Source organism: Cervus canadensis, chromosome 11, assembly GCF_019320065.1.
Source record: "Cervus canadensis isolate Bull #8, Minnesota chromosome 11, ASM1932006v1, whole genome shotgun sequence".
In the NCBI taxonomy this organism is placed as follows: Eukaryota; Metazoa; Chordata; class Mammalia; order Artiodactyla; family Cervidae; genus Cervus; species Cervus canadensis.
Window position 1 is genome coordinate 31,562,366 of NC_057396.1, and position 24,944 is coordinate 31,587,309.

A 24,944-nucleotide genomic window follows, 5' to 3' on the forward strand; every position below is an offset into this window, starting at 1 on the left:
CCTCAGGAATGGTGTTGGAAGGAACCTGGTATGATTTGTTGGAATAAAATCAGAAAATGTATTTTATTCATTCAGTATGTTTTTATTGACTACCTTCTCTGTGTTGGGCCTTGTGCTAAAAGCTGGAGATGCAGTGATGATACAGCAGATATGTTTTTCTGCCTTCAAGGAGCTTGCAGTCTCATGGGGGAATCAGACACTATTAAAATACTTACACTAGGATAGTTGTTAAAATAATGATACAATTGCAAACTAGGATAAATGCTATGAGATAAAGGGACAGGTTGCCATGAGAACATATAACAAGGGTCCTGACCTACTTCAGGTGATCAGTGATAGTTTCACTGAGAAAGTAACATCTGAGCTGAGAGCTGAAGGATTGCTTGTTTATTAGGTGAGGGAGTGAGCAGAGTGAGGGAAGACTTCCTAAGCATATGGACCAACAGGGTCCCTAAGGTGACGGGCAGCTTGGTGCTTTCAGAGAATGAGGAAATCCGTGGGACTTGAGTGTAGAGAGTGGGTAAGAGTGTGAGGCTGGAGAGAGAGAGCAGGGCCTTGCTGAGGTTTTTTTCCCCTAAGAGCTTGGAGACCACTGAAAGATTTGGAGCAGAGGCTGATGTATGTGTGTGTTGCACACATGGGGAGCAGTATGAACCGTTGACATAAGAGATCGTTTGGCAGTGGTTTTGAGGATGGGTGGGAGGTTATGAGAGTGCCTGTGGGGAAACCAGGATGCTTTGCATTAGTCCCAGAAGGAATGAATGCTGGGTCGGGCTGAGTGGTGACATCAGAGGAGAGGGCTTTGAGATATTTAGGAAGTAACATTGGCAGGACTTCATGATGGACCTATGAGGAAAGAGAAAGTATGTAGGACAACTGCCCGGTCTCTGTATATACAAATGGATTGTGGCCCTGCCATTCTAATCTTAAACAAACAAAAACAAGCAGGAAAAAAAAACAAAATTGATTTGGATAGAAAGATCCTGATCTGATTTTGAACGCACTACATTTGAGGTGTCTTTGAGATATCCAAATGTAGAGGACCCATGCCGAGGGCTAGGCTGCCAATGGTAGGACACACTGACCTTGGAACGCCTTTGGGTGCTCAGACCCAGATCCAGCCTGTCTAGGGCTAGGGCTTGTTTAGTCCAGTTGGACTGAGGACTCATGAATTTGCTTCTTACCCTTCATAGTTCTGGTTCTTTAATTGAATAGCCTTAAAAGGGGTGTTATGAGAGAATTCAGCCTAAGGGAGGGGTATGAACAGTCTAGGGAGAGACCTTCCCGAGGGGAAAGAATTCAGGCACTGATGCATGTTATTGTAGGTGTTTTTCCCCCAAATCTGTGGTTGAGATATGTTTATTTCCTTATTCATTTATTAATTAAAGTATTTCCTATTAATATATATCTTTAATAAGGCAGGCATGATGCCAAGTCAGAAAGGACCCCTGGTTCTTTCGGAAATGTCATCTCTAGAAACTTCCTGGCATTGCTGTTCTTGTGATCAGAAAGAAACCACGCAGGATACTGTCCTTTCTCTGAACACTGAATCTCCAGGATGCTGCCTGCTGACTTTTATCAAGGGGACACGTCCTTGACTTCAGAGAGTTGATTTGTCAGAGGGGCTCCCTCTGCAGCTGAGACCCCCCCACCCACCCCCAGTCTGTCTCTGGGCCTCTCCTCTCTTGCAGAGGCTTCCTAGACAGGATCTGCATCAATGCCAGTTCTTCACTTTAAAAGGGGCACAGCTGGACGGCCTGAGCTCCACCTCCCATGCCTAAGCCTGGGCCACGTGATCTGGTTTGTTGTCTGAGAGCATCTCTTTGTGTCCAGGCGAGGGTGAGAGAAGTCGCAGCACCGGCTTTGTGTCCTCATCTGAAATGGCCGAGGAAGTGGGACTGGCGGGCAGTGGGGGGAGAACAGAGGAGGGACTCATCTAGCCCTGGCACCATGTGACAGGGTCTGTGAATACCCATGTGCTCTAAGAACATTTGCCTTGTGAAAATCTAAACTCACGAGCCACATGAATTCAGGACAGTGATTACCATCCTGAAAGGGAGCATCGTGTCCTTGCAGAAATCCTCTAGTGTATTTAACATGCAGCAGTGACGGAGCCCAGGTAGCGCAGGTGGTAAGGAATCTGCCTGCCAATGCAGGAGACACAAGAAATGTGGGTTCAATCCAGAAGATCCCCTGGAGAAGGGAATGACAAGTGTTCTTGTCATTCCAGTGTTCTTTCCACTCCAGCGTTCTTTCCTGGAAAATCCCATGGACAGAGGAGCCCAGCGTGCTACAGTCCATGGGACCTCAGAGAGTTGGATGCGACTGAGCTCACATACAGAGTGAGGGAGGGGAAAAACTATGCCGTTTAGGCACTCAGGGGAAGTTGACACAACTGGAGTGGATGGTGAGCCCATGTTTGGGGAGATCTTGGTGCAGAGAATGACCATGTGTCAGGTGGGGCTGAGCCACTCCTCCCCAGGCTGGGATGGTAGACTGAGAATTGCATCTCTAAGATTCTCTGAGTCTTGGCTTTGCCTTTCATCTTGAAAAGTAAGTCTGCCTTGGGCAAGTCTGCCAAGGATGGAAGTGTCCTTGAAGTCAGAAGTTGTTCAGTTGCTAAGTCATGTCTGACTCTTTGCAGCCCCGTGAACTTCAGGCTTCCCTGTCCTTCGCTATCTCCCAGAGTTTGCTCAAACTCATGTCCATCAAGTTGGTGATGTCATCCAACCATCTCATCCTCTCTTGCCTCCTTCTCCTCCTGTCCTCAATCTTTCCCAGCCTCAGGGTCTTTTCAGATGAGTCAGTTCTCTGCATCAGGTGGCCAAAGGATTGGTGCTTCAGCTTCAGCATCAGTCCTTCCAATGAATATTCAGGGTTGATTTTCTTTAGGATTGACTGGTTGGATCTCCTTGCAGTCCAGTTCAGTTCAGTTCAATTGCTCAGTCGTGTCTGACTCTTTGCGACCCCATGAACTGCAGCACGCCAGGCCTCCCTGTCCATCACCAACACCCGGAGTTTACCCAAACCCATGTCCATCGAATCGGTGATGCCATCCAACCATCTCATTCTCTATCGTCCCCTTCTCCTCCTGCCCTCAATCTTTCCCAGCGTCGGGATCTTTTCAAATGAGTCAGCTCTTCGCATCAGGTGGCCAAAGTATTGGAGTTTCAGCTTCTACATCAGTCCTTCCAATGAACAGCCAGGACTGATCTCCTTTAGGATGGACTGGTTGGATCTCCTTGCAGTCCAAGGGACTCTCAAGAGTCTTCTCCAACACCACAGTTCAAAAGCATCGGTTCTTCAATGCTCAGCTTTCTTCACAGTCCAACTCTCACATCCATACTTGACCACTGGAAAAGCCATAGCCTTGACTAGACGGACCTTTGTTGACAAAGTAATGTCTCTGCTTTTTAATATGCTGTCTAGGTTGGTCATAACTTTCCTTCCAAGAAGTAAGCATCTTTTAATTTCATGGCTGCAGTCACCATCTGCAGTGATTTTGGAGCCCAGAAAAATAAAGTCAGCCACTGTTTCCACTGTTTCCCCATCTATCTGCCATGAAACGATGGGACCAGATGCCATGATCTTAGTTTTCTGAATGTTGAGCTTTAAGCCAACTTTTTCACTCTCCTCTTTCACTTTCATCAAGAGCTCTTTAGTTCTTCTTCACTTTCTGCCATAAGGGTGGTCTCATCTGCATTTCTGAGGTTATTGATATTTCTCCCGGCAATGTTGATTCCAGCTTGTGCTTCCTCCAGCCCAGCATTTCTCATGATGTACTCTGCATATAAGTAAATAAGCAGGGTGACAATATACAGCCTTGATGTACTCCTTTTCCTATTTGGAACCAGTCTGTTTTTCCATGTCCAGTTCTAACTGTTGCTTCCTGATCTGCATACAGGTTTTCAAAAGTCTTCTCCAGCACAGCAATTCAAAAGCATCAGTTCTTTGGTGCTCGGCCTTCTTTATGGTCCAACTCTCACATCCATACATGACTACTGGAAAAACCATAGCTGTGACTATACAGACCTTTGTCAACAAATTGATGTCTCTGCTTTTTAATATGGTGTCTAGATTTGTCATAGCTTTCCTTTCAAGGAGCAAGCATCTTTTAATTTCATGGCTGCAGTCACTGTCTGCAGTGATTTGGGAGCCAGAAAAATAAAGTCAGCCACTGTTTCCACTGTTTCCCCAATTATTTGTCATGAAATGATGGGACTGGATGCTATGATCTTTGTTTTTTGAATGTTGCGTTTTAAGCCAGTTTTTTTTTCATGCTCCTCTTTCACCTTCATCAAAAGCCTCTTTAGTTCTTCTTCTTTACTTTCTGCCATTAGAGTGGTGTCATCTGCATATCTGAGGTTGTAGATGTTTCTCCAGGCAATCTTGATTTCAGCTTGTGATTCATGCAGCCCAGCATTTCGCATGATATACTCTGCATATAAGTTAAAGAAGCGGTTAATATAAGTTAAATACAGCCTTGACATACTCCTTTCCCAATTTTGAACAAGTCTGTTGTTCCATGTCCCATTCTAACTGTTGCTTCTTGACCTGCATACAGGTTTCTCAGGAGGCAAGTAAGGTTGTCTGTTATTCCCATCTCTTTAAGAATTTCCCGCAGTTTGTTGTTATCCACACAAAGGCTTTAGCATAGTCAGTGAAGCAGAAGTGTATGTTGTTTTGAAATATCCTTGTTTTTCCTATGATCAATGAATGTTGGCAATTTGATCTCTGGTTCCTCTGCCTTTTCTAAATCCAGCTTGTACATTTTGCAATTCTCAGTTCACTGTTAAAGCCTAGCTTGAAGGATTTTGAACATTACCTTACTAGCATGTGAAATGAGTGCAATTGCATGGTAGTTTGAGCATTCTTTGGCATTGCCTTTCTTTGGGATTGGAATAAAAACTGACCTTGTCCAATCAGGAGGACCACAGCTCAATCCCAGCTCTACATCTCCTAACTGTGTGACTTGGGTGAGCCACTGTCTGAACCTCCTTCTCCTGGTCTATAAAACCAGGTCCATAATACTTTGCAGAGTTTTGTGTGTATGAGGGTCAATTGAGTTAAGCCTAGCAGCCAGCACCCCAGGATATAAAACAGGGAGAAGCTTTGAGGAGCCCCCACTCAGCTGCTTCACATCGGCTGTCAACTCTGGTGTGTACACATGGCTTGGTCTGCATGCTCTTCTCAGACAGAACATTTGTTGCTCCCAGAGCACAAATGCAGGGCATGTGTCAGCTCACTGGCAGCCTGCAGTGGCCCGGGACACACTGTCCTGTTTCTGCCTGAGGAAACATGGGCTCAACAAGCAGTTAGCCCACCCAGCTTAAGTTTCCCCGGAAAGCTCGGTCCTCATTACAGAGAAATCCTTTTGGGTTCTGAGGGTGGCATGTTGCTGCAATCTGACCCATGAAAGAATTCTGGCTATGTCCCCTTCTCATGCCAGCTCTCTCCTAAAGCCGATTTTATGAGGAGTTATTTTCCTAACATGTTGGATAAAATCCCAGTGCGTGTTTCTGATGGCATCTTAGGAGGATCACACTGCTTTTATTTTCCAGGGGAGCATTAGCAAACTATGGACTAGCCTTTGGATCGAGCTAGCACAGTCACTGTTAACTCAAGGCCATTTGCTGCCTGCAAGATCCTTGGTGCCCTTGGCATGACTCTGGCTTCATCTGTCAGCATCTAACGCATGTGAATCATGCCAGCCCAAAGATACTTGTCCCGGTTCAGGGTGCCCATCCCAGTCATCACAGTTTCCATCTGCACACACAGTGCAGATTTGTATTAACTGGTTATTTTCTCCTCTAGCATCCCTGCAGACTCTGTAAGGTCGAGTTCTTGGCCCCTTTATTCAGATTAAGAGAACATGGATCTTACAAGGTACACTGATTTGTCTGATGCATGCAGCTAATGATTGTGTGCTAAGTCGCTTCAGTCATGTCTAACTCTTTGTGACCCCATGGACTGTAGCCCGCCAGGTTCCTTTGTCTATGGGATTCTCTAGACAAGAATACTGGAGTGGGTTGCCATGCCCTCCTCCAGGGGATCTTCCCAACCCAGGGATCAGACCCCCATCTCTTATGTCTCCTGCATTGGCAGGCAGGCTCTTTACCACTAGTGTATCACCTGGGAGGAGTTCTTGGCCTCTTTATTCAGATTAAGAGAACATAGATCTTACAAGGTGCACTGATTTGTCTGATGTCATGCAACTAATGATTGGCAGAGCTGTTTTTCAAACCATGGTCTTTTAAGTGGCAGCCTGACAGAGTGAAAACACTGTCCAGCATTTGCACCTCTCACCTGTGACATTCCTGAGCTGTGTGACCTCACCCATACTAGTCATTAGTATTATAGATGGTTATCGATACTGGTGATAACAGTAAAGTTTCCAAAGCATCTGGCATGGTGGTGGGTTCTCTAAACCATATCCCACTGCATTCTCACACTAGACATGAGAGATGGGTTTTGGTACTATTTGTTTTACAGATAAGCATCCTGAAATTCAGAGAGCTAGAATATCTTCTCTGAGACTCAGTTTCTCTATAAAATAAGGATATTAATACCTCCCTGGAAGGGTGATTACAGGGACTGAATGAATGTGCATAAACTACATGTGTGTGTATTAGTCGCTCAGTCGTGTCCAACTCTTTGTGACCCCATGGACACTAGTTGCCAGGTTCCTCTGTTCATGGGATTCTCCAGGCAAAAATACTGGAGTGGGTTGCCATTCCCTTCTCCAGAGGATCTCTCTGACCCAGGGATTGAACCCAGGCCTCCTGCATTGCAGGCAGATTCTTTACCAGCTGAGCCACCATGGACTCAGAGCACGGGACTATGATGACTGAGGCACTCACTTAATGCTTCCTTCCTTTCTCTAGCTCCTCCTCTGACTCCTAGTCCAAGTCTTTCCATTGCATCCCCTTTAACCCATTTAGAAGCTGAGGTCATGCTGGAGTCCTTTCATAACTTTCTTTCTCACTATCCCCGCAGCCCTCAGAGGGCCACTTCAAGTCTCTGATCTGAGCTCTGTCGGGTACCTCCTCTTTAGTCTTCTGCCAGTTCAGGAAACACCATCCTCTCCTGGCATGATGCCACACACCCCTGACATTTGCCCCACGGCTATGTTCTGGAACGCTAAAGCCTGCCCTGGCCTCTCCAGCTGGGGCTCTCCCCTTTCCCAACTTTCTCTAAGGCAAATAGAGGTTGTTTTTCTTATTTTGGCATCTTGCCTGAGTCCCTCAGGTTGTTATGTTGTGTTTCACGAGGGCCCGCATATGGAAGTGACCTGAAACCAGGTCTCCTGATTTCCAGCGTCATGTTCTACAGCTTATTATTTAAAGTTTAAGAGGCATATACAATAGGTCATGGGGAAAATATAGGAGCCCCATCTTTGGAGATCCTCAGAAATGTATTTATTGGGCTCTCAGTAATTGTTTATTCATTTAGCACCTGCTCTCAGCCAGGCCCTAGGTGTGGCCATAAAGGAGGCAGGCAGGTCTGTCCTTCAAGAAGCTTTCATAGAACTCACATTCTGGGGTGAGAGGTGCAGAATAAAAACATAAAGTCCAGGTTTGATGCATGAGACAGGGTGCTCAGGGCTGGTGCACTGGGATGACCCTGAGGGATGGGATGGGGAGGGAGGTGGGAGGGGGGTTCAGGATGGGGAACACATGTACACCCACGGCTGATTCATGTCAATGTATGGCAAAAACCACTGCAATATTGTAAAGTAATTAGCCTCCAATTACAATAAATTAATTAATTAAAGAAAACGTAAAGTCAATTGGTAAGAGAATTTTAGATTTTAAGTGCCATGAAATAAATTAACTGGACTGCGGGACAGAGAGTACCTGGGAGGTGTGTTGTGCACTTTGGATGGACAGGGTGGTCAGGGAAGGACTGCTTGGGAAGGTGCCATTTTGAGCTGTGATCTCCGAGGAAAAGCTGGAGCATTCCAGACTGAGGGAGCAGCGAGAACAAAGGCCTGAAGGTGGAAGGAACTTGGCCATTAGGAGTTAAATGGAGATCTGGACAATAGGGGCACAGGGCACCAGAGGGAGAAGGGTGAAGGTCAGAGAGCAGGAGCCGGAGGATATTGGGTCCCAGAGGCCATGGAGAGATTGCTTGTCTAGGATCAGCAGGGAGCCACCGAAGGGCTTTCAGCAGAGGAGTGATGTGATCTGAAGGAAAACTGAGGCGGCCAAATGGAAAATGGATTATAAAACGTGAACAATGAAGCAATACCAGTTAGCTGCTATTAGAATAGCCCAGGAGAACTGACCGTGGCCTGGCCTGGGTTCTGACAGTGGAGACAAATGACCTGAATTTGTGATTATGTTGAGCTCAGGACAGCAGGGCTCAGTAAAGGATTAGATGAAATAATCCATTCTGCTCCATCTATTCTGTACCCCATTAGTGTAAATCAAGATGATACCTAGCTTCAGTTCTAAACTGGGAGTTGTGGGGGATGACACACACCTGGCAGTAGGCAGACTGGAAAGGCTTCAGACCTGACTGCCAGGATGTGCCTCTGCAAGTTTGAGAGACCACAGATAGAGGGAGGCTAGTCCTTGCATCTCCGAAAGACAATTCGGAGGAGTGACACGGGGAGATTTTCAAAGCATTGGTTCATTCAGCTGTCCTATAGCAAGTGCCTTATCTGTGGCTGGTGTTCTGTCCCTGGTGAGTGAGATAGGCTCTGCTCTTTAGCACCTCCCTTCTCTTGGGGGAGGTAGAAATGTAAATAGATAAATCTCAGTGAGTCAGGATAACGACAAAGGGATAAACAAGGGGATGTGAAAGTATGAAGGACAGGACTTTCCATAGAGGAGGTAAAGGAAGGCCTCACAGAGAAATCAGGCATCATAAGGAGCTAGAACTTTCCAGAAAAGGGAATTGTATGTGCAACGGCCAGAATCCTGAGAGGGCTACGTTCAAGAAACAGAAAACAGCTGAGTGTGGCTGGGGTTTAGGGTGTATGGGGAGGTTTATGGGCTGGAATGTAAGGTCGTTGACTGCACTGCAAAGTGCCTTGTGTGCCACAGTGAGTATATTGGACTTAATCCTTTATGTATCCAGGAAACATCAGAGGTCTTAAAACCAGGGTCTAGGTAATGCAAAGCAAATAGCTGCCCCTCAGACTGCCAATCAATCAAATCCTCATTTCCTACTGCGTCTGGATGCAGCCTCAGAAACGTTCTTAACACAGCACTCCAGGCAGTCACTTCCAGTCAGCCAGAATTGGCAGGGGACGAGGGCTATTTGCCATTCCCAAAAGAAGATGAATCTGTGGATGAGTTTAAAGAGAGAAGTGTTCTAGGACCAAAAACTATCTTTTACAGTTACTTCATTGGCCACAAGTATAAATTGCCTTCATTGCGCAAGACCTGGAGGACAGTCAGAGAGAACCCAGCGTCCCTGCTGCTCATAGGAGAATGGCTGCTGGGCTGTTGGGAGAAATAACCATCTAGCCCATAGGAACATATTTCTGAGTTTGGCCATGGTTGTATGAATGCCAAGGAGGAAGTGCTGAGGCAGAAAGTACCAGGTTTCCAAGGAATGCTGCTTCACTAGTCCCTAAATGGTTGCTTTTGATCTATAGGGAACTGCAGTGTTTTAGTAAATGTAAGGCTTCCTTGTCCAACTGACATTGATTCTTTTAGCCAGGAAGTTCTTTTAAAAACGGCATGTAGCTCCTTTGAAGATGGCGGAATATCCTGGGCTGAGAAACCAGGAAGTGACCATTCGTCTGAGAGTTCAGTGGTGGCTGGGATTGTCTGCCAGTCCCACATCCCCGACACCCAGCGTGGGACCTGGCACAGAGTGTATGCTCAGCAGTGTTTGTTGAGTAAATTAACTAGGGAAAGAAAATAACCAGCCAACCAAACATCCAACCTGGCTTCTAATCCCAGTGCTTGCATTTTGTTTCTCTTAGCTATACAATGACCTGGTTGGTTTTCATGGCCCTTCAAGACATTCTGCTGTCTTCAGATTCTAGGATGATGAATAGAATGGTTCAGAGCAAACCAACTCATCACTCATATTTCTGATATGCCTCAAATTTAATCAGAATAAAATATCAAAATCAAGCAGTACTTTACAACATCTCAGATATGCCTTCTAAAAACAGAACCTGCGTCTGTCTCTGAGTTGTGAAGAAAATGTATTAGGTTATATTAAACAGCAAGATTGTCCTTTTTGTAGGAAGGAAAATGAATTAAATCTTGTCTTCCTGACTGGGGATTTTAATTGGGACTTGAGTCAATTTGATCTAAATTTGAGCATCCATCCAGAAAACATTTATTGACATCTGCTATGAGAAGGGCTTTGTGCTAGGCGTGTGGGAGAGAGGGAGATGAACAAGACACAAGATGTACAAGAGCCTTCTAGGCAGAAACTGACAGTCTAGTCAGCAAGATAAAACATACACACTTGACTGTGGCCCCAGGTAGACTGAGAATTAACCAGGACAGGACTAGGGGAGGTCGGAGGAGGAAGCCCCTTTGAGTACATCATACAGGCAGGAAGTCAGCCTCTTAACACACTGTGTAGGGCTTAGAATTCACTGAGCCATCGTGGCCATGAGGACATACTCTCATGGGATGGAGCTGCCCGGAACTCCTGGTTACCCTGCAGCCACCGAGTCAAGCCCCTTGGCCCGAGCTCTGGTGTGCAGGGAAAACCACTCCAGGCATTCAGCCACTGGTCTTTATGAGCAATGGGTACAACGCACCACCAAGCTCAAGGGCCCCTTTACATGGCTCATATCCTTGGGGCCAATTCAAAGGAAAAGGTGTTTACTGCAATAGGAGTTCCTATTTTTTTCTTTTGCCCATGTTACCCTTTCTGCCTCAGCTCCCACTGAAATTCAAGATCTAACTAAAATGGGGGCACATGCTTTCTGACATTTATCCAGCAATTACTTGTCAAACCCTTCTCTGTGCAGGGCCCTGTGCCAAGTGGGTAGCAGATCATAGAGGCCCTGCCCTCAAGGAGCCGACAGAAGGCTGCCTGAGCCAGGCCGAGGGAAGACTGTAATCCCGGCTGTGAGAGGGGGCAAATGAAGTGCTCGTAGTTAGAGGAGAAGGAGCTTATTTTAAGGCTATAAAATGGGAAAACCTAAAAGAGGTTCATGGGATTTGGGCCTCCAAAAATGTAAGAACCATACACATTGAAATAGACGTAGTAGGTTTTCTAAGATAAAATGATGACCAAACATTGAGGAAGCAAAAAAAAAAAGAAAAACTTCCAGGTGTGTTTAGGGAACAGGGAATACCTCAATCTGACTATATATAATAAAAGGAACATAAAGGAGAACAATGCTTTGGAAAAAAAAAATTGAGGCCCATCTGAGTCAGTTTAGAATGCTGTATAACAGGGTTCCCTAGACTGAGTGACTTAAACAGCACACATTTATTTCTCATAGTTTTGGAGGGTGGAAGTTCAAGATCAGGTTGACAGCATGGTTGGGTTCTGGGCGAAAACTCTCATTTTAATTCACAAATGGCTTTCTTGCTGTGTCCTTATGTGGTAGAGAGAAAGAGAGAAAACTTTCTTTTTATCAGGGCACTAATCCCATCATGAGGACTCCACCCTCATCATCTAATCACTTCCCAAAGGCTCCATCTCCAAACACCATCACATCAGGGATTAGAGTTTTGACATGAAGAATTTTAGAGGAACACAAGCATTTAGTCCATAGTAGGGCCAGATTATAGAGGGCCTCCTTAGGTGTTCCAGGGTAAGGCTATTATATATTTAATTCTATAAGCAATAAGATGGCACTGATAGCTTTTAAGCAGCAGTGTGCATAAAATCCAAGGGTTGGAAAGGACTTTGGAGATGACCCAGTCCAGCCCTCCATCTCACACATAAAGACTGAATCCCCAAAAGGGGAAGTTACTAACCCAAAGTCAGACAACTAGTTCATGGAGCCAGGGCCAGCACCAGATCCAGATGTTCCAGCTTCAAATACAGTGGTCTTTTGCCCCCCAGGATGAGATCTGCACTAGGGAGAGATTCGTGGGTCTTTCTAGTGGAGGTCAATTGGGAAAGGAGAGGCAAGAGTCAGAGAGGCAGAGCTTTGGGAGACTTTTGTATAAAGTTTGGATCAAAGGCAATCCTTGAGGTCTTTAGGGAGCAACCCTTGAGGTCTTTAGGGCCTTGACCGTGGACTGACAAGGAAGGAGCTGTTGGGGGAGAAACACAGAGGTCCAGCTGGTGGGGCTTGGGTGTGGAAGACAGATGGAAGGGAGGAGTCTACTGGTACTTGCTCTGGCTTCTGTTCTTTACTGAGTTGTCCCATTTTGGTAACAATTTGGTAAACTACCTTCAAGTCTTCCCTTCCCAGAGGCAGGACAGGAAACATTGAATATAAATGCATCAAACACCCTCAATGTTTCCTATGTCAACCCTCTTTGTAATTTTGGTGTTTTTTTTTTTTTTGGTCCTTCTTGCCTAGAGGACTTGATCGTTTTCCAGAGCCTGGCCTTCCAGGTTGTAAGTCCTCAGCAATGCTATCCATTTACCAGCCAGCACTCTGACTTTGTGGCTTTACACATGGGACGCTGGAGCTACCATCATCATCTGAATGTCCCCGGTTTTAGGTTTCCCGCCAGACCCTGTGAAGGTCTGTGCGTGTGGCTTACCTCCCATCCCATGACTCTAGGTTTGGAACCAAAGCCCTGAGACAACCTCCGGCAAATACCGAGCTCCTGACTCCTGGCCTGAGGAAGGTCCTGGGCCAAGACCACCTGCCTCAGAACCTGGGAGCATGAAAATGCGTATTCCTGGGCTCCCCCTTATCCCTACTGAATCAGAATTGCAGAGTGGGGGCCAGGAATCTGTGTTTTGGATAAGTGTCCCAGATGATTTTTATGTACCTAAAGTGTGGGACTCTGCCTTAAATCACTTAATACTTTTTCTGGGCCTCAGTTTCCTTGTTTGAAAATTGAGAAACTATGTACTCAATTTGCTGTGAAAAAAGACATGCGCTTGGAAAAAAAAGTGTTAAAAGTTAAGTACATATATTTATAAAACTAATGGGCTTCCCTGGTGGCTCAGATGGTAAAGAATCCCCCTGCACTGTGGGAGACCTGGGTTCCATCCCTGGGTTGGGAAGATCCCCTGGAGGAGGGCATGGCAACCCACTCCAGTATTCTTGCCTGGAGAATCACCATGGATGGAGGAGCCTGGTGGGCTACAGTCCATGGGGTTGTAAAGAGTTGGACGTGACTGAGCGACTAAGCACAGCACAGCATACATGTATGTAAAATTATTATGTGTATTGCTCAGTTTACAATCTTGGGAAGAAAGTTTGAAATATTTATCAGTCTGAAATACACTGAATACTGGTAAAAGATCTGAGTGCTCACATCTGGAGCATGTCTGCTCACCAAGTAAGAGACAATATAAATGAATACCTCCAGGAAAGAGAAACCCTGAAGCAAGGTCTTTAAGCTTTCTCTTCAACATCCTCCACCTCATGCATTCAGTCAGCATCATTTACTGGGTGCCTAATATGTGTCAGGGCACTGTGCCAGGCTAAGAATATAGAGATAAATAAGACATGGTCCCTGACCTCGAGAGGTTGGAGATCAATATGGAAATGAATGTTCAATATGGTGTGATAAGCACTGGCTCCAGGGTGGGTAGAGGCTGGGTATTACTACTCTGGCAACAAGAGTAGAAATCAGCTGTCAGGGAAGGTGTCACCAAGGAGACGACCCTAGAGCTCTGTCTTGAACACAGGTATCATTGTTCCAAGAAGGAAAGCCCCTTACATAGTCCTTGTCGCTCACTGGCTGCCTCCTTCCATCCCATCCAATTCTGTCATCAGTTCCCCCCCACCCCCGCTCCCAATCAAACCAGTCTCAGGGATTCAGTTTTTTCCTTCTTCCACCAAAACCTGCTTTCACTCTAAGTCAATTTTTAGGTTTATTCATAAACACTGGGGTTTAAAACAATGCTTTTTTTTGGAAGGGGTGCAATTTACGTTGTTATCCCTGAACTAAGCTCAACTGGAGATTTGTTTGTTTGTTTGCCTTTTACATCAGCCAGCTGATAGGAGAGGTGTTGTGCTTGGTTTGGTTACTTTGTTTTTTAGAGGGAAGAGTATTGGTGACAAGTGGCTTTCCCCAGCCCTTGTTATTTTACTAGATAAAGAATTACTACTTTAAAGTATCTGTAAAGAATTAAGGGTTAATACATAGTCAAATTTGACTTGTAGAATCACTTTCTTAGTGTTTTAAGGTAGAAGAACAATGCATAATGAATCATCCTAAATTAAGCTAGCCCTTCAAAATGCACAAAGTGTCATGACCAGGTATATCCTTCCTACTCTAAAGGTGATTACCAAGTCCTCAACCTCAACCTTGGCCAGCTCTGAGTTGAAACGCAGAATCTCAAACTAGCTTATGGTTTCTAGGGGGTAAGGGGAAGAGGGATAAATTAGGAGATTGGGATTTGCATATACAAACTACTATAAAATATAAAATAAATAATTAATAAGGACCTACTTGTATAGCACAGGGAACTCTATTCAATATTCTGAAATGGCCTATATGGGAAAAGAATCTAAAAAGAGTTGATATATGTATATGTTTAACTGATTCACTTTGCTGTACACTTGAAACTAATATAACATTGTAAATCAACTATACTCCAATAAAAATAAAAAGAAATAAATGCAAAACTTCAGTTCCTACCTGAGATCTGCTGAATCAGAATATGTATTTTAACAAAATTCCCTGGCAATTCATATGAACATTAAAGTTTGAAAAAGACTACAAAGTTAATGATTTATCCCCATTTATTGGTTAGGAGACTCATGTCCAGACAGATTAAGGAACTTTCTCAAGATCACATAACAAGTAGCAGAGCCAGGATTCAAACCTTGATTATTTGAATTCCAAGTTCAACACTTGGTCCACTGTACAGCTTAGCCTCTTTGTACCGTGTTAATTAACAATGCTTCTTCAGTAGTTCACGATAAATTAAGAGGGGGAAAAATAATATTTTTTCAAGGTATAAATGTGTCTTCTTGAGAGCTTCAGGAGACAAGGAGAGTCAAAGAGCTCACCAAGTGAGCTTTGACTTTATGCCAGGCATGTAGCTTTGTCTCCTTTTTACAGATGGTGAGAATGCTTAACCTTTTACTGAGAGTAAATGACCCATAGGGACTCAGGAAGGTAAGGGTTGAAGATGGTATTTAAAGGTATGATACTGGGACTTCCTAGATCAGAAATCAAGGAATCAGAGAGATTGTGAATGCTCTTTCATCCTTGAAGTAAGATCCTTTTCCTGTATGAGATCAGCTTCTTCCTCAACTAATCAGATTTGGTGGCTGCTCACTGCTTCTAAAGTCAGGAATTCGGGAATTCAGTCTTCAGTCACTTGGAGCTCCTCTTGATTTATGAAGAACTCTGTCTCGTAGAGTAAAAGCGGTTTTCCCAAAGAGGAAAAAAAATAGCTTAAAAGAAGGTCTTGAAGAATCAAAATGACAGAATGTATTATTTATAAGGGCCTAAAATAAGTGCCGGATCCTCCACTCAAAGTGAGCAGGCGACAGCCAAGCCCTGTGTGGAGTGGAGCCCAGCCGACTCCAGCTAGACCCATGTGGCAGGGGGTCAGCCACGCTCTGCTCGGGATGCCAGGGGTCCTTCTCAGAAGGTGGCTGTCTCTGCCAGTATAGGGCAGCCTGTGTAGCTCATGCCTCCCAGCTTACAAGTGCTCAGGATAGCATCAGTGAAATAAAGTAACTCATTTTTAAGAAAACTTTTTATTTTATATTGGAATATAGCCAGTTAACAGTGTTGTGATAGTTTTGGGTGGACAGCAAAGGAACTCAGCCATATATATATACATACCCATTCTCCCCCAAACTCCCCTCCCATCCAGGCTGCCACTTAACATTGAACAGAGTTCCCTGTGCTGTAGCAAGAAGGTAATTCTTGGAGGAGAATGAAGGAAATGCAGTGAGAGCCTGTGGACTGGTGGGAACACACACACAGGCATACACATATGTGCACACACATACACACGCATGCATGCACCATTTGTAAGATTATTTTGAGTTCCTGACCTAATGACTCAAGGATACAGGTATGTGTTGGGAGTGAGGACAGGAGTGGATACGAGGTCTCTGAACCTTGTCTTCGACGATGGCTCCTGGTTCCGTAACAGAGCATGCATCTGCTGATGACTCTGGCCATGCAGAGTAGGTCCTGCCGCATCCGGGTAACAGCTACTTCTTGCTAGGTTACAAGTGTTTTTTTTTACTCAAGGCTTGGCTCATTATTCTTGAAGAACTTAAACAATTTCTGTTTTCCTTTAAGAGAATGTTTATAAACATCTCTCCTACAAAAGGCTCTCCTGCTTTCTGAAAGAACCTCAGGCTCAGCAAGTCTGCGTCTCGTCCAGTGGGGAAGAGGCAGTCAGTGTCCAGGGTTCTCACACCCACAGCCAGCACTACAGAAAACCCATTTCCCTGGCACTTGTCCCTTGACTCTGCCATAATACCTTTGTTATCTGGGGGCTTGTGGTACTGAGTTAGACCTGAGGACCCTTTCCCAAGTCCATTTGTCTATAGATGCCATGACTCAGTGACAGGAGGGAGGTCACTGAGAAATAAAAGGGATGCCAAGAGACTTCGGAAGATACCCCAGGCAGTCATGAGATTATGCTCCAGCTTCAGAGTGATTACAAGTCCGCTTTTACCAGCAGAACAGTATGCTGGGATTTGAAGAGAGGCTTCAGAAACCTCTCATCTGTCTCTGATCCTTCCCCAGCTTCACCCTCTTCCATCCTCTTACCCTTCAGAATTTCTCTTCTGGGCTGTGGTGACTACGCTGTGGGGGAGTAATGCTTTCAGTAGCTCTTGCTGTATTTGGAACTTGCTATGTGTTCTCTGTTGGCTGACGGCCTCCTCCCCAGCCCAGGGAGCTCACTGTGATCCATGGTGCTGGTGCAGCCATGGCAGCATCAACTTGTATTGTCTCTAGTTCTAATCTCAAAGGTCTTCCAGGTTCCTGTCATCAGAATGGTTATCCCTGGAGTGTAGGGTACCAGTCAATAGGCTCAGGTTTACTCACATGCCCTGGCAATCCAGGGAGCCTTCAAGAAGATGGACGTCTGACCTTCCTACCACCACCCCCCCACCCCAATTCAGAATAATAAACTCTGAAAACTAAAAGAAATCTCAGCATTTTAAGATCCAGGTAGCTATTTCATATTTGAATGAGGCAGCATGGTATAGGAGGATGTGGTATTTTGAACTGGTTCAGTTCAAATCTCATCATTACCACTTTCGACAAAATGGGTGATCCTGGGCTCATCACCTGATCCCTCTAAACAAGAAATGCCTGGTAGAGCCGTAATGGAGAATAAAGGATGATATAGATAAAGTGCCTGTGCATATGATGTGCTTGATAAGTAGTGACTAATATTATCATTATCCTGAAAACCAGGGGTTTTCAAAAACTTTTGCCTTCAGAATACGTGAGTTCTTTTGGGTGCTTTCCATCATATATGTTTTTTAGACCCTTTACCACTCTGGTTATTTTAGTAGTAGTGTTATTACTATTACAATTTTTATTGTGGTAAAATATACATAATAAAATTCACCATTTTATGTGTACAATTCAGTGGCATTAAGTAGATTTACCTTGTTGGGCAGCCATCACCCCCATCCATCTCCAGAACATTTTCATCTACCCACTTTGAGACTCTGTACCCATTAAACAGTAACTCCCCATTCCCGCCAGCCTCCCAGCCTCGTCACTGTCTTGTAAAGCACGCTCCAAGTTCTTCAGTGTCTTTCTTCCTACCATAAATGGGGCTTGGAAAGAGCTTCCTGCTAGGGTTTTCTTTAAATTCTACAAACTCCCACCAGCAAACCCAAGCTCTATGTCAGTTGCAGCAAACTTTGGGGATTACAGGTAGTTACAAAATGGATGTCAATACAGCTGCTTTGCATGGAATGGATCCTCAAAGAGCCTTCCAAGGACTGGTACATTCCTTCCAAAGATATCCAAGGATGTGGCTTGGCTTAGCTTTGGGGAGAAACCAACAGCTTTTGAATTCTTCAATAGCATGTACCTAATGGTGAAGATTAAATAAGCTAATTTGTGTTAAGTGTGTAATACAGTGCCCGGCATGGATAGCGTCTTTATGTGTACACTGTTGTTACTATGATTGCACTGTGGCAAAGTTGTTATGTATGTTCTGTTATTTAATCCCCATAGTAGGTAGATACCAGCTTCATTTAACATGAGGAAACCAGGGCTCTGGGCTGTTTACACCCCTGAAATTACAGAGCTAGTAACAGAGCTGTCCTTCAAACACATACTCAGTAAGATGCCACCTGATATGATATACCAAGAAGGGAACTCTGTGGGTGAGTGAATCATATTGACTTCATTCTCCCTGGCCTTTTTCTGAGGTCATGTCTTTTTGCTGTTTCTTCTTCTTAAATCATTCACCTAATGTCCAAGCCTCAGAGCTTTGAGAATTTACTAGCCCCCATTCTCTGCACCCTCTGAAAGGGATCACGCGTGGTCTTCAATAAGCTCTCTGCTCTGGAACAGGAAACTGAAACCATGTATGTAAACCATGGAGCTCTCTGGCTTTATTCGATGGGCATCTAAGAGCTAATGCATTGTTCGTGGAATTTAGAGCAATGATTGGGGTTTTGGTCAGGAAATAGTACTTTGCAGGACATTCAAGTCACTTGACTGGAATTTGTTCAGAAGAGAAAACACTTACATCTGACTTCCATTAGTGACCAAGATTCATTCTCTTTTCAGAAAACAGGACCAAGTCACTCTGTACTTTATCATGACTCCTAGGAAACTCCAAGCCAGCTTGAATGCTTGAGTCACACATAGCATGTACATCAATTTCCAGGGCTAACATGTTTGATCGTCCTCCTTTTCCTGGTTTTGCGTCTCCATTTCTGTTTTACTCACTGTGTTATAGAAATTCCCTTTGGAAAGAGATGAGCTTAGGATAAGTCAATCAGTAAAGACTATAAATGTATAGAAGTTGAGGACCATATTTGATTATGGTAGTGTCCCCAGCACATAGCCCAGGATCTGGCATGTGGTAGGTGCTGAATACATGTCTATCAGTTGAATGAATCAAATATGTTAATGAATCAGCATTCAAAGTGACTTGAAGGGTGGCATCTTTGGTACTTTCCTTTGGAATCTCGGCTCACAGGGTTATCAAAGTGGAAGCTTTTGAAAGCATTCCTTGGACTTTGATGGTCTGTCATTAAGGATTTATGTGCACATGCTACAACAGACACTAGAAATAATGACTTAAAAAAAGAGAAGTCAGTTTTCTGTGACTATTATGGGCTAAATTGTGTCTGCCCAAGATTTATAGGTCAAAGTCCTTGCCCCCTGTCTGATTGTACTTGGAGAGAGGGCCTCTAAGGAGATAACAGAGATTGAGTCATAAAGCTAGATTGAGTCATAAAGCTTGAGTCTTAATCTGACAGGGCTGGTGTCCTTATAGAAGAGGAAGAGGCACTAGAGATCACTCTCCCTTCTTGTGAGCACAGAGGAAAGGCCATCTGCAAGCCAGGAAGACAGGCCTCCCCAGAAACCAACCCTGGTGTTTTTTTCTTGACTCTGCCACCTAGCTTGTGGAATTTCAGTCCCCTGACCAGGGATTGAAACTGGGCCAAGGGAGTGAAAGCCCAGAATCCTAACCACTAGGCTACCGGGGAACTTTTGATCTTGGACTTCTGCCCTCCACAACTGTGAGAAAGTCTTCTGTCCTTTAAGCCACCCAGTCTGTGGTATTTTGTATGGCAGCCCAAGGAGTCTAATACATTCACACAGGAGAGGTCTAGTGATACTCAGCTCAGGGCTGGTGTAGTAGCCCTATGGATAGCAAAAATTGTTTCCAGTAATCGCCATCTTTCTATTTTACTATGCTTAGCATAGGTTTTCATGGTCAAGGTTTCCTCATGGCCCAAGATGGCTGCTAGAGTTCTAACGGCCACATCCACATTCAGGCAGGAAGCACACAGAAGGGAAACAGGACGAAAAGAGGACCTACAAAGACACCTGGGCTTCCCAGATGGCTCAGTGGTAAAGAATTCGCCTGCCAGTGCAGGAGATGCAGGTTCGATCCCTGGGTCGGGAAGATCCCCTGGAGAAGGAAATGGTGACCTACTCCAGTATTCTTGCTTGGGCTGTAGTCCATGGGGTTGCAAAGAGTCAGGCACAACTTAGCAACTGAGTGCACGTGCACTGAGACACTTCCTGAAGTGGTACCCCGCCGTGTCTGCTTGCAACTTTTTGGCTAGAGCCTAGTTACATAGCCACACCTAACCATAATGAAGGCTGGGAAGTTAGTCTTTTAGCTGGGCACACGACTGCTCTGAATAAAATTTGGAGAGAATGAGAGTTGAGTAGATCACCAGTAGTCTATGCCTAAGAACCTTGAGCATTTTGGAAATGAAGAAGCTGGAAGTGAGCCTCTCACTCACAAGAACAGTTCCACTTCTCAGAGCCTGTAAGCTACCACCGGTCTCTAAATCTCTGCTCTCCCACACAGAAGAATTCCAAATAATTTATGTAGAGGCTCCCTACTTTAGGAGCTGGAACTTAACTTCACATTCCTTGAGTGTGGGCTCTGCTTGGTAATATGCTTCCAAAGAGTAGACCACGGAAGGGGGAGTGGTGGAAGGGAGGGCAACTCTGTGGTGAAGAAACCTGGTAAATATTAGCTTGGCCAGGTGATCAAAGTTATAATAATGTCATTAGTAATAAATCGTTTTGTACCTTTGATATGACCTGATGAGAAGGGTACTTCTCTGTGGTTTTCCTCTCCAAAACCTGTAATCCCAGTCTAACCATGAGTAAAACATCAGAAAAACACAAGTTGAAGGGCATCCTACAAAATACCTGACTAGTACGTTTTGAAACTGTCAAGATCATCAAAAAACAAGGAAAGTGAGAGGAACTCTAACAGACCAGAAGATCGTAAGGAAACATGACAACCAAATATAATGTGGTGTCCATACCCTGGAGCAGAAAAGGACATTAGAGAAAAAAAGTCAAAATCTAAACAAAGTGTAGCATTTAGTCAATAGTAATGTACCAGTGCTGGCCCCTTAGTTATGACAAATATACCATAGTGACCTAAGATGTTAACAGTAGGGGCAATTGAGGGAGGGGTGTTTGGAAACTACTGTGTCTCTTCAACTTTTCTCTAAAACAACACTTTTCTAAAATTAGATGTTTATTGAAATAAATCCCTGCTCTCCTGCTTACTCACTGAATGACTTGGGCAAGTCACTTCACCCCATTAGGCTCAGTACCTCAGCTGTGCTATGAGGTGATAGAACCTTCACTGCAGGCTTGAGGAAAGGCTTCAGTGAGACTGTGCGACAGGGCTTTGAGACAGTGTCCCCACAGTGTGGCTTTGCATGCCGCATTCCCTCCTGCCTCTGCAGTTCCACACGAGGGTCTTCCAGAAATTTCCTCAGAGGCCACTGCTGCTGTGGCGCCCCGCAGGGCCCAGCCCCCACCCCTCTGGAGTTCCTTTATAGCCAGAATTCCCTGCAGGAACTTCTCTTGACAGGTTGCTCTGAGGGACTAAGATTGCATTTTTATTTTCATATTTCACTTCATTTCTCCCCTCCTTGAATTTAGTTTTTCTCTTCAGGAATCAGCATATGACTCAAACTGCCAGTTCTAAATTTAGTATTGCCTGTGATAGGGAGAATGCATTTAGTGCTGCCTAGGATATGTATTTGGAAATAATGGTTTTATTTACCACATCCAGTAATTCTGACTGCCTGCTGGGTTCTTTCAGGAAAGAATTTGTCATCTCCTTTCCTCCTAATGATGAAATGTTGCAGGCTCAGGTCCCAGAGGCCCAGCCCGGGCCAGACGCTGGTGACTTGAGTCTCAGTTTAATTAAACAACATCATCCTCAGGATTCTGCAGTCCTGGGTTCTCTCCAAGCCTTCTGTTTAGAGGTAGTTTGGAAACAGGTCTATTCTTTGGAGCCTGGAAGCTTATCTCTGGGCTCCAGGCCGAGAAGATTTGCCCCTTTTTTCATTGTTGCCCCTTTAGTGCTGGAATATAGGGGAGAGGAAGAAGTTCCACATATATGGAGCATGTGTCCTCGACATGCTGAGGATATATAAGTAAATCATAGACAGCTCCTGCTCTCTGAGAACTATAATTCATTCATTTATTTTAAAAAATGCCTCAGGCATCTACCATGGACCCAATACCATGCTAATTGTTAGGGTTGCAGAAGTGACCAAATCAAACTTAGTTTTATTCCCTGAATCATGCTTTCTCATGCACATGGCTTGTATGGCTCTTGTGCACATGGCTTGTATGGCTCTTGTGCACATGGCTTGTATGGCTCTGACATAATGCAGGAGATGAGGGATGATATTAGGGAGATAGGCAGTGTGTGTTCATTTCCCAGGGCTGCAGTAATTAAGTACCATAGTGTGAGTGGCTCACAGCAGCAGAAATGTATTCGCCACAGGTCTGGAGGCCAGAAGTCTGAAAACAAGGCTTTGACAGGGTCAGACTCCTTTTGGAGACTTGGGAGCAAATCCTCCGTTGCCTCTTCTGTCTTCTGCTGGCATCCCTTGTCTTGTGAATGCAAATGCCAGTCTCTGCCTCCTCCACACAGATCTTCTCTCTGTGTCTATTTCGCCTCATCTGTCCCTTCAAGGACACGTGTCTTTGGTTTAGGGTCCTCTTGGATAATCCAGGATGATCTCACTTTGGGGTCCTTAGTTTAGGTACATCTGCAGAGGCTCTAGGGAAGAACCCATTCCTGGCTTCCTCCAGCTTCTGGTGTTTCTTGGCATTCCCTGACCTCACTCTAGTCTCTGTCTCATGGTCACCTGACCTCCTCCTCTTCTCTCTGTGTGTGACCTGCCTCTGCCTTTCTCTTCAAGGACACTTGTGGTGGCACTTAGGGTCCACACCCATGATTTCAGACAGTCATTTCATCTCAAACTTCTTAACTTAAAATCTTATCTGTAAAGACTCTCTTTTTTTTTCAAATAAGGCCACATTCAGAGGTTCTTGGGGTTAAGATGTGGAGGTGTCTTTTGGAGGGCCACTGTTCATCCCACCATGTGGTGTGAGAATGTAAGCATATTCACCCTAGGAGGTTGATTTTATTCTCATTTTCCACAGGAGGACACTAAGGCTCAGAGGTTACGTGATTAACCCAGGGTCACTCAGAAAGGAAGTAGCAGAGCCTGGGATGGACACCCGGAGGTATCTGACACTGAAGCCCATTCCTGTCCTCCCCTCTCCTCCTAACCAATCAGAATTTCTGAGAAATCTCTCCTTTGGTTTCAAACACAAGTGGCTATTAGGCAGACCACACCTAGCTTTACCAGGCATTGGGATCAAATATGAACTAGTCTGAGGGAACTGTTAGCTGAGAGCAGCTGCTGTGCATCTGGACAGGAAGTTTGCGGAGCAGAGGGCTGGTTGTGAAGAGGGGCTCAGAGCCCAGAGCTGGGGCAGGAATACCTACTAAGTAAGGGAAACAGCACCTAAATGAGATGCAGCCATGCCGTGCTGTCTCAGAGCTTTGCCCCGTGCCTTCTCTGGTTCCCTGATGTCTGAAGGACCTCTCTGCTTGCCCGCAGCTGGGGGTGGTCCCTGACCAAAGGCTCCCTGCTACAAGCTGGAGGGCCTGAGAACGCATAGGGAAGGGCTCTCAGTTTGAGTCATTTGTTCGCTGACATTTCCAAGCAAAGCCAGAAGTGAGACGCCGTACACTCAGAGGTGAACACCTGTGGTCCTTGCCCCGAGGCACAGTGACAGGAGTAGAGAAAGGTCCAGACCAGAGTCTGCTCCGCCCCACTCACTGTGTGACCTCCCACGAGGTACTGTACCTTTCCAAGCTCTGTTTTCTTACGTGGAAATGTGGACTTTTTTGAGATTTAATGGAGATAAAGATGAAGAGTAACTGTCACAGCCTTAGAATATAATAGGGTCGATGGACGTTACTTCCTTTTCATCAGAAAACCGCCTCTCCGGGCCAGAGCAGTGGTTCCCAAACTGTAGGCTCTGGTGCCTTAGAATCCAGAGTCTACCACAAGGCCCCCAGATTCCTCTGTACAGCTGTAGGAAGCATTGTTTTCAACTATATATAGATGGTATCGTGGTGACTCTAATTTAAAAGCTTTACTGAATTCATGGTGACTTTGTCATTAAATGTTGCTTTGATCGGTGTGTATGGAAAAACCCTGAAATTCTCTGATGTTAAAAAGGAGTCTTCATGCTCAGATATGTTGGCAACCACGGATATAGTGTGGGAGACAGATTTGTAAACTGACAAATCAGGTTGTGCGCAGTGCTTTTAAAGAGCTACATTCAGGTTCTAGAGAAGGAGAGAGGAAAAGCTAGACAAGCTGCCTGGAGAAATCTGGGAAGGAGGAGGTGACATTTAGGCTAGGCCTTCAAAGATGAATAGGAGTTTGCCTCATTTGGCGAGTGGGCATTACAGTTGTAGAGAATAGTAAGTTGAAAGGCAGAGTCCAGGTGGTGAGGACTTTGGTTTTAGAGGGTGTTAGGAGAGGGGAAAGGCCAGAAAAAGCAAACAGGAGCTGGGCCAGGGCCAGGCCTGAATGCCATGCTAGAGTTTAAGATGACTGTAAGCAGAGGGAACCAAGTAAAGGTTTGAAGTAGAGGAGTGACAATATTAAATTGGCCTTTAGAAAGATCACTGACTTGAAGGATAGAACTTGGGAGTCCTGTAAGTAGGAGAGAAGGTGTGGGGGAGAAGGTGTGGGACTCACAGCAGAGTGGGAAAGCATGAGGTTTCAGGAGTGACACAGTCTGGGCCCAAACCCCAGCTCTGCTTCCTATCAGATGAATGACCCATTTAATTAGACTCTCTGTTCCTCAGTTTCTTTTCTGTAAAATGGA

General features: G+C 45.0%; 1 protein-coding gene across 4 annotated transcripts in view; it reads left to right on the forward strand.

The window, feature by feature from the left end:
* SERGEF (secretion regulating guanine nucleotide exchange factor) overlaps positions 1–24,944 on the forward strand; it is a 234,296-nt gene that overhangs the window by 176,490 nt on the left and 32,862 nt on the right. Inside the window, exon 11 of one of the 4 annotated variants that reach the window (XM_043481331.1) lies at positions 23,196–24,289. The exons of 2 other annotated variants lie outside the window; for them this stretch is intronic. In XM_043481331.1, the coding sequence (XP_043337266.1) occupies positions 23,196–23,433 (238 nt within the window). In that variant the 3' untranslated portion in view covers positions 23,434–24,289. Of the gene's footprint in view, positions 1–23,195; positions 24,290–24,944 lie in introns of those variants that run through there. One more of the 4 variants, XM_043481329.1, reaches the window with a different exon arrangement.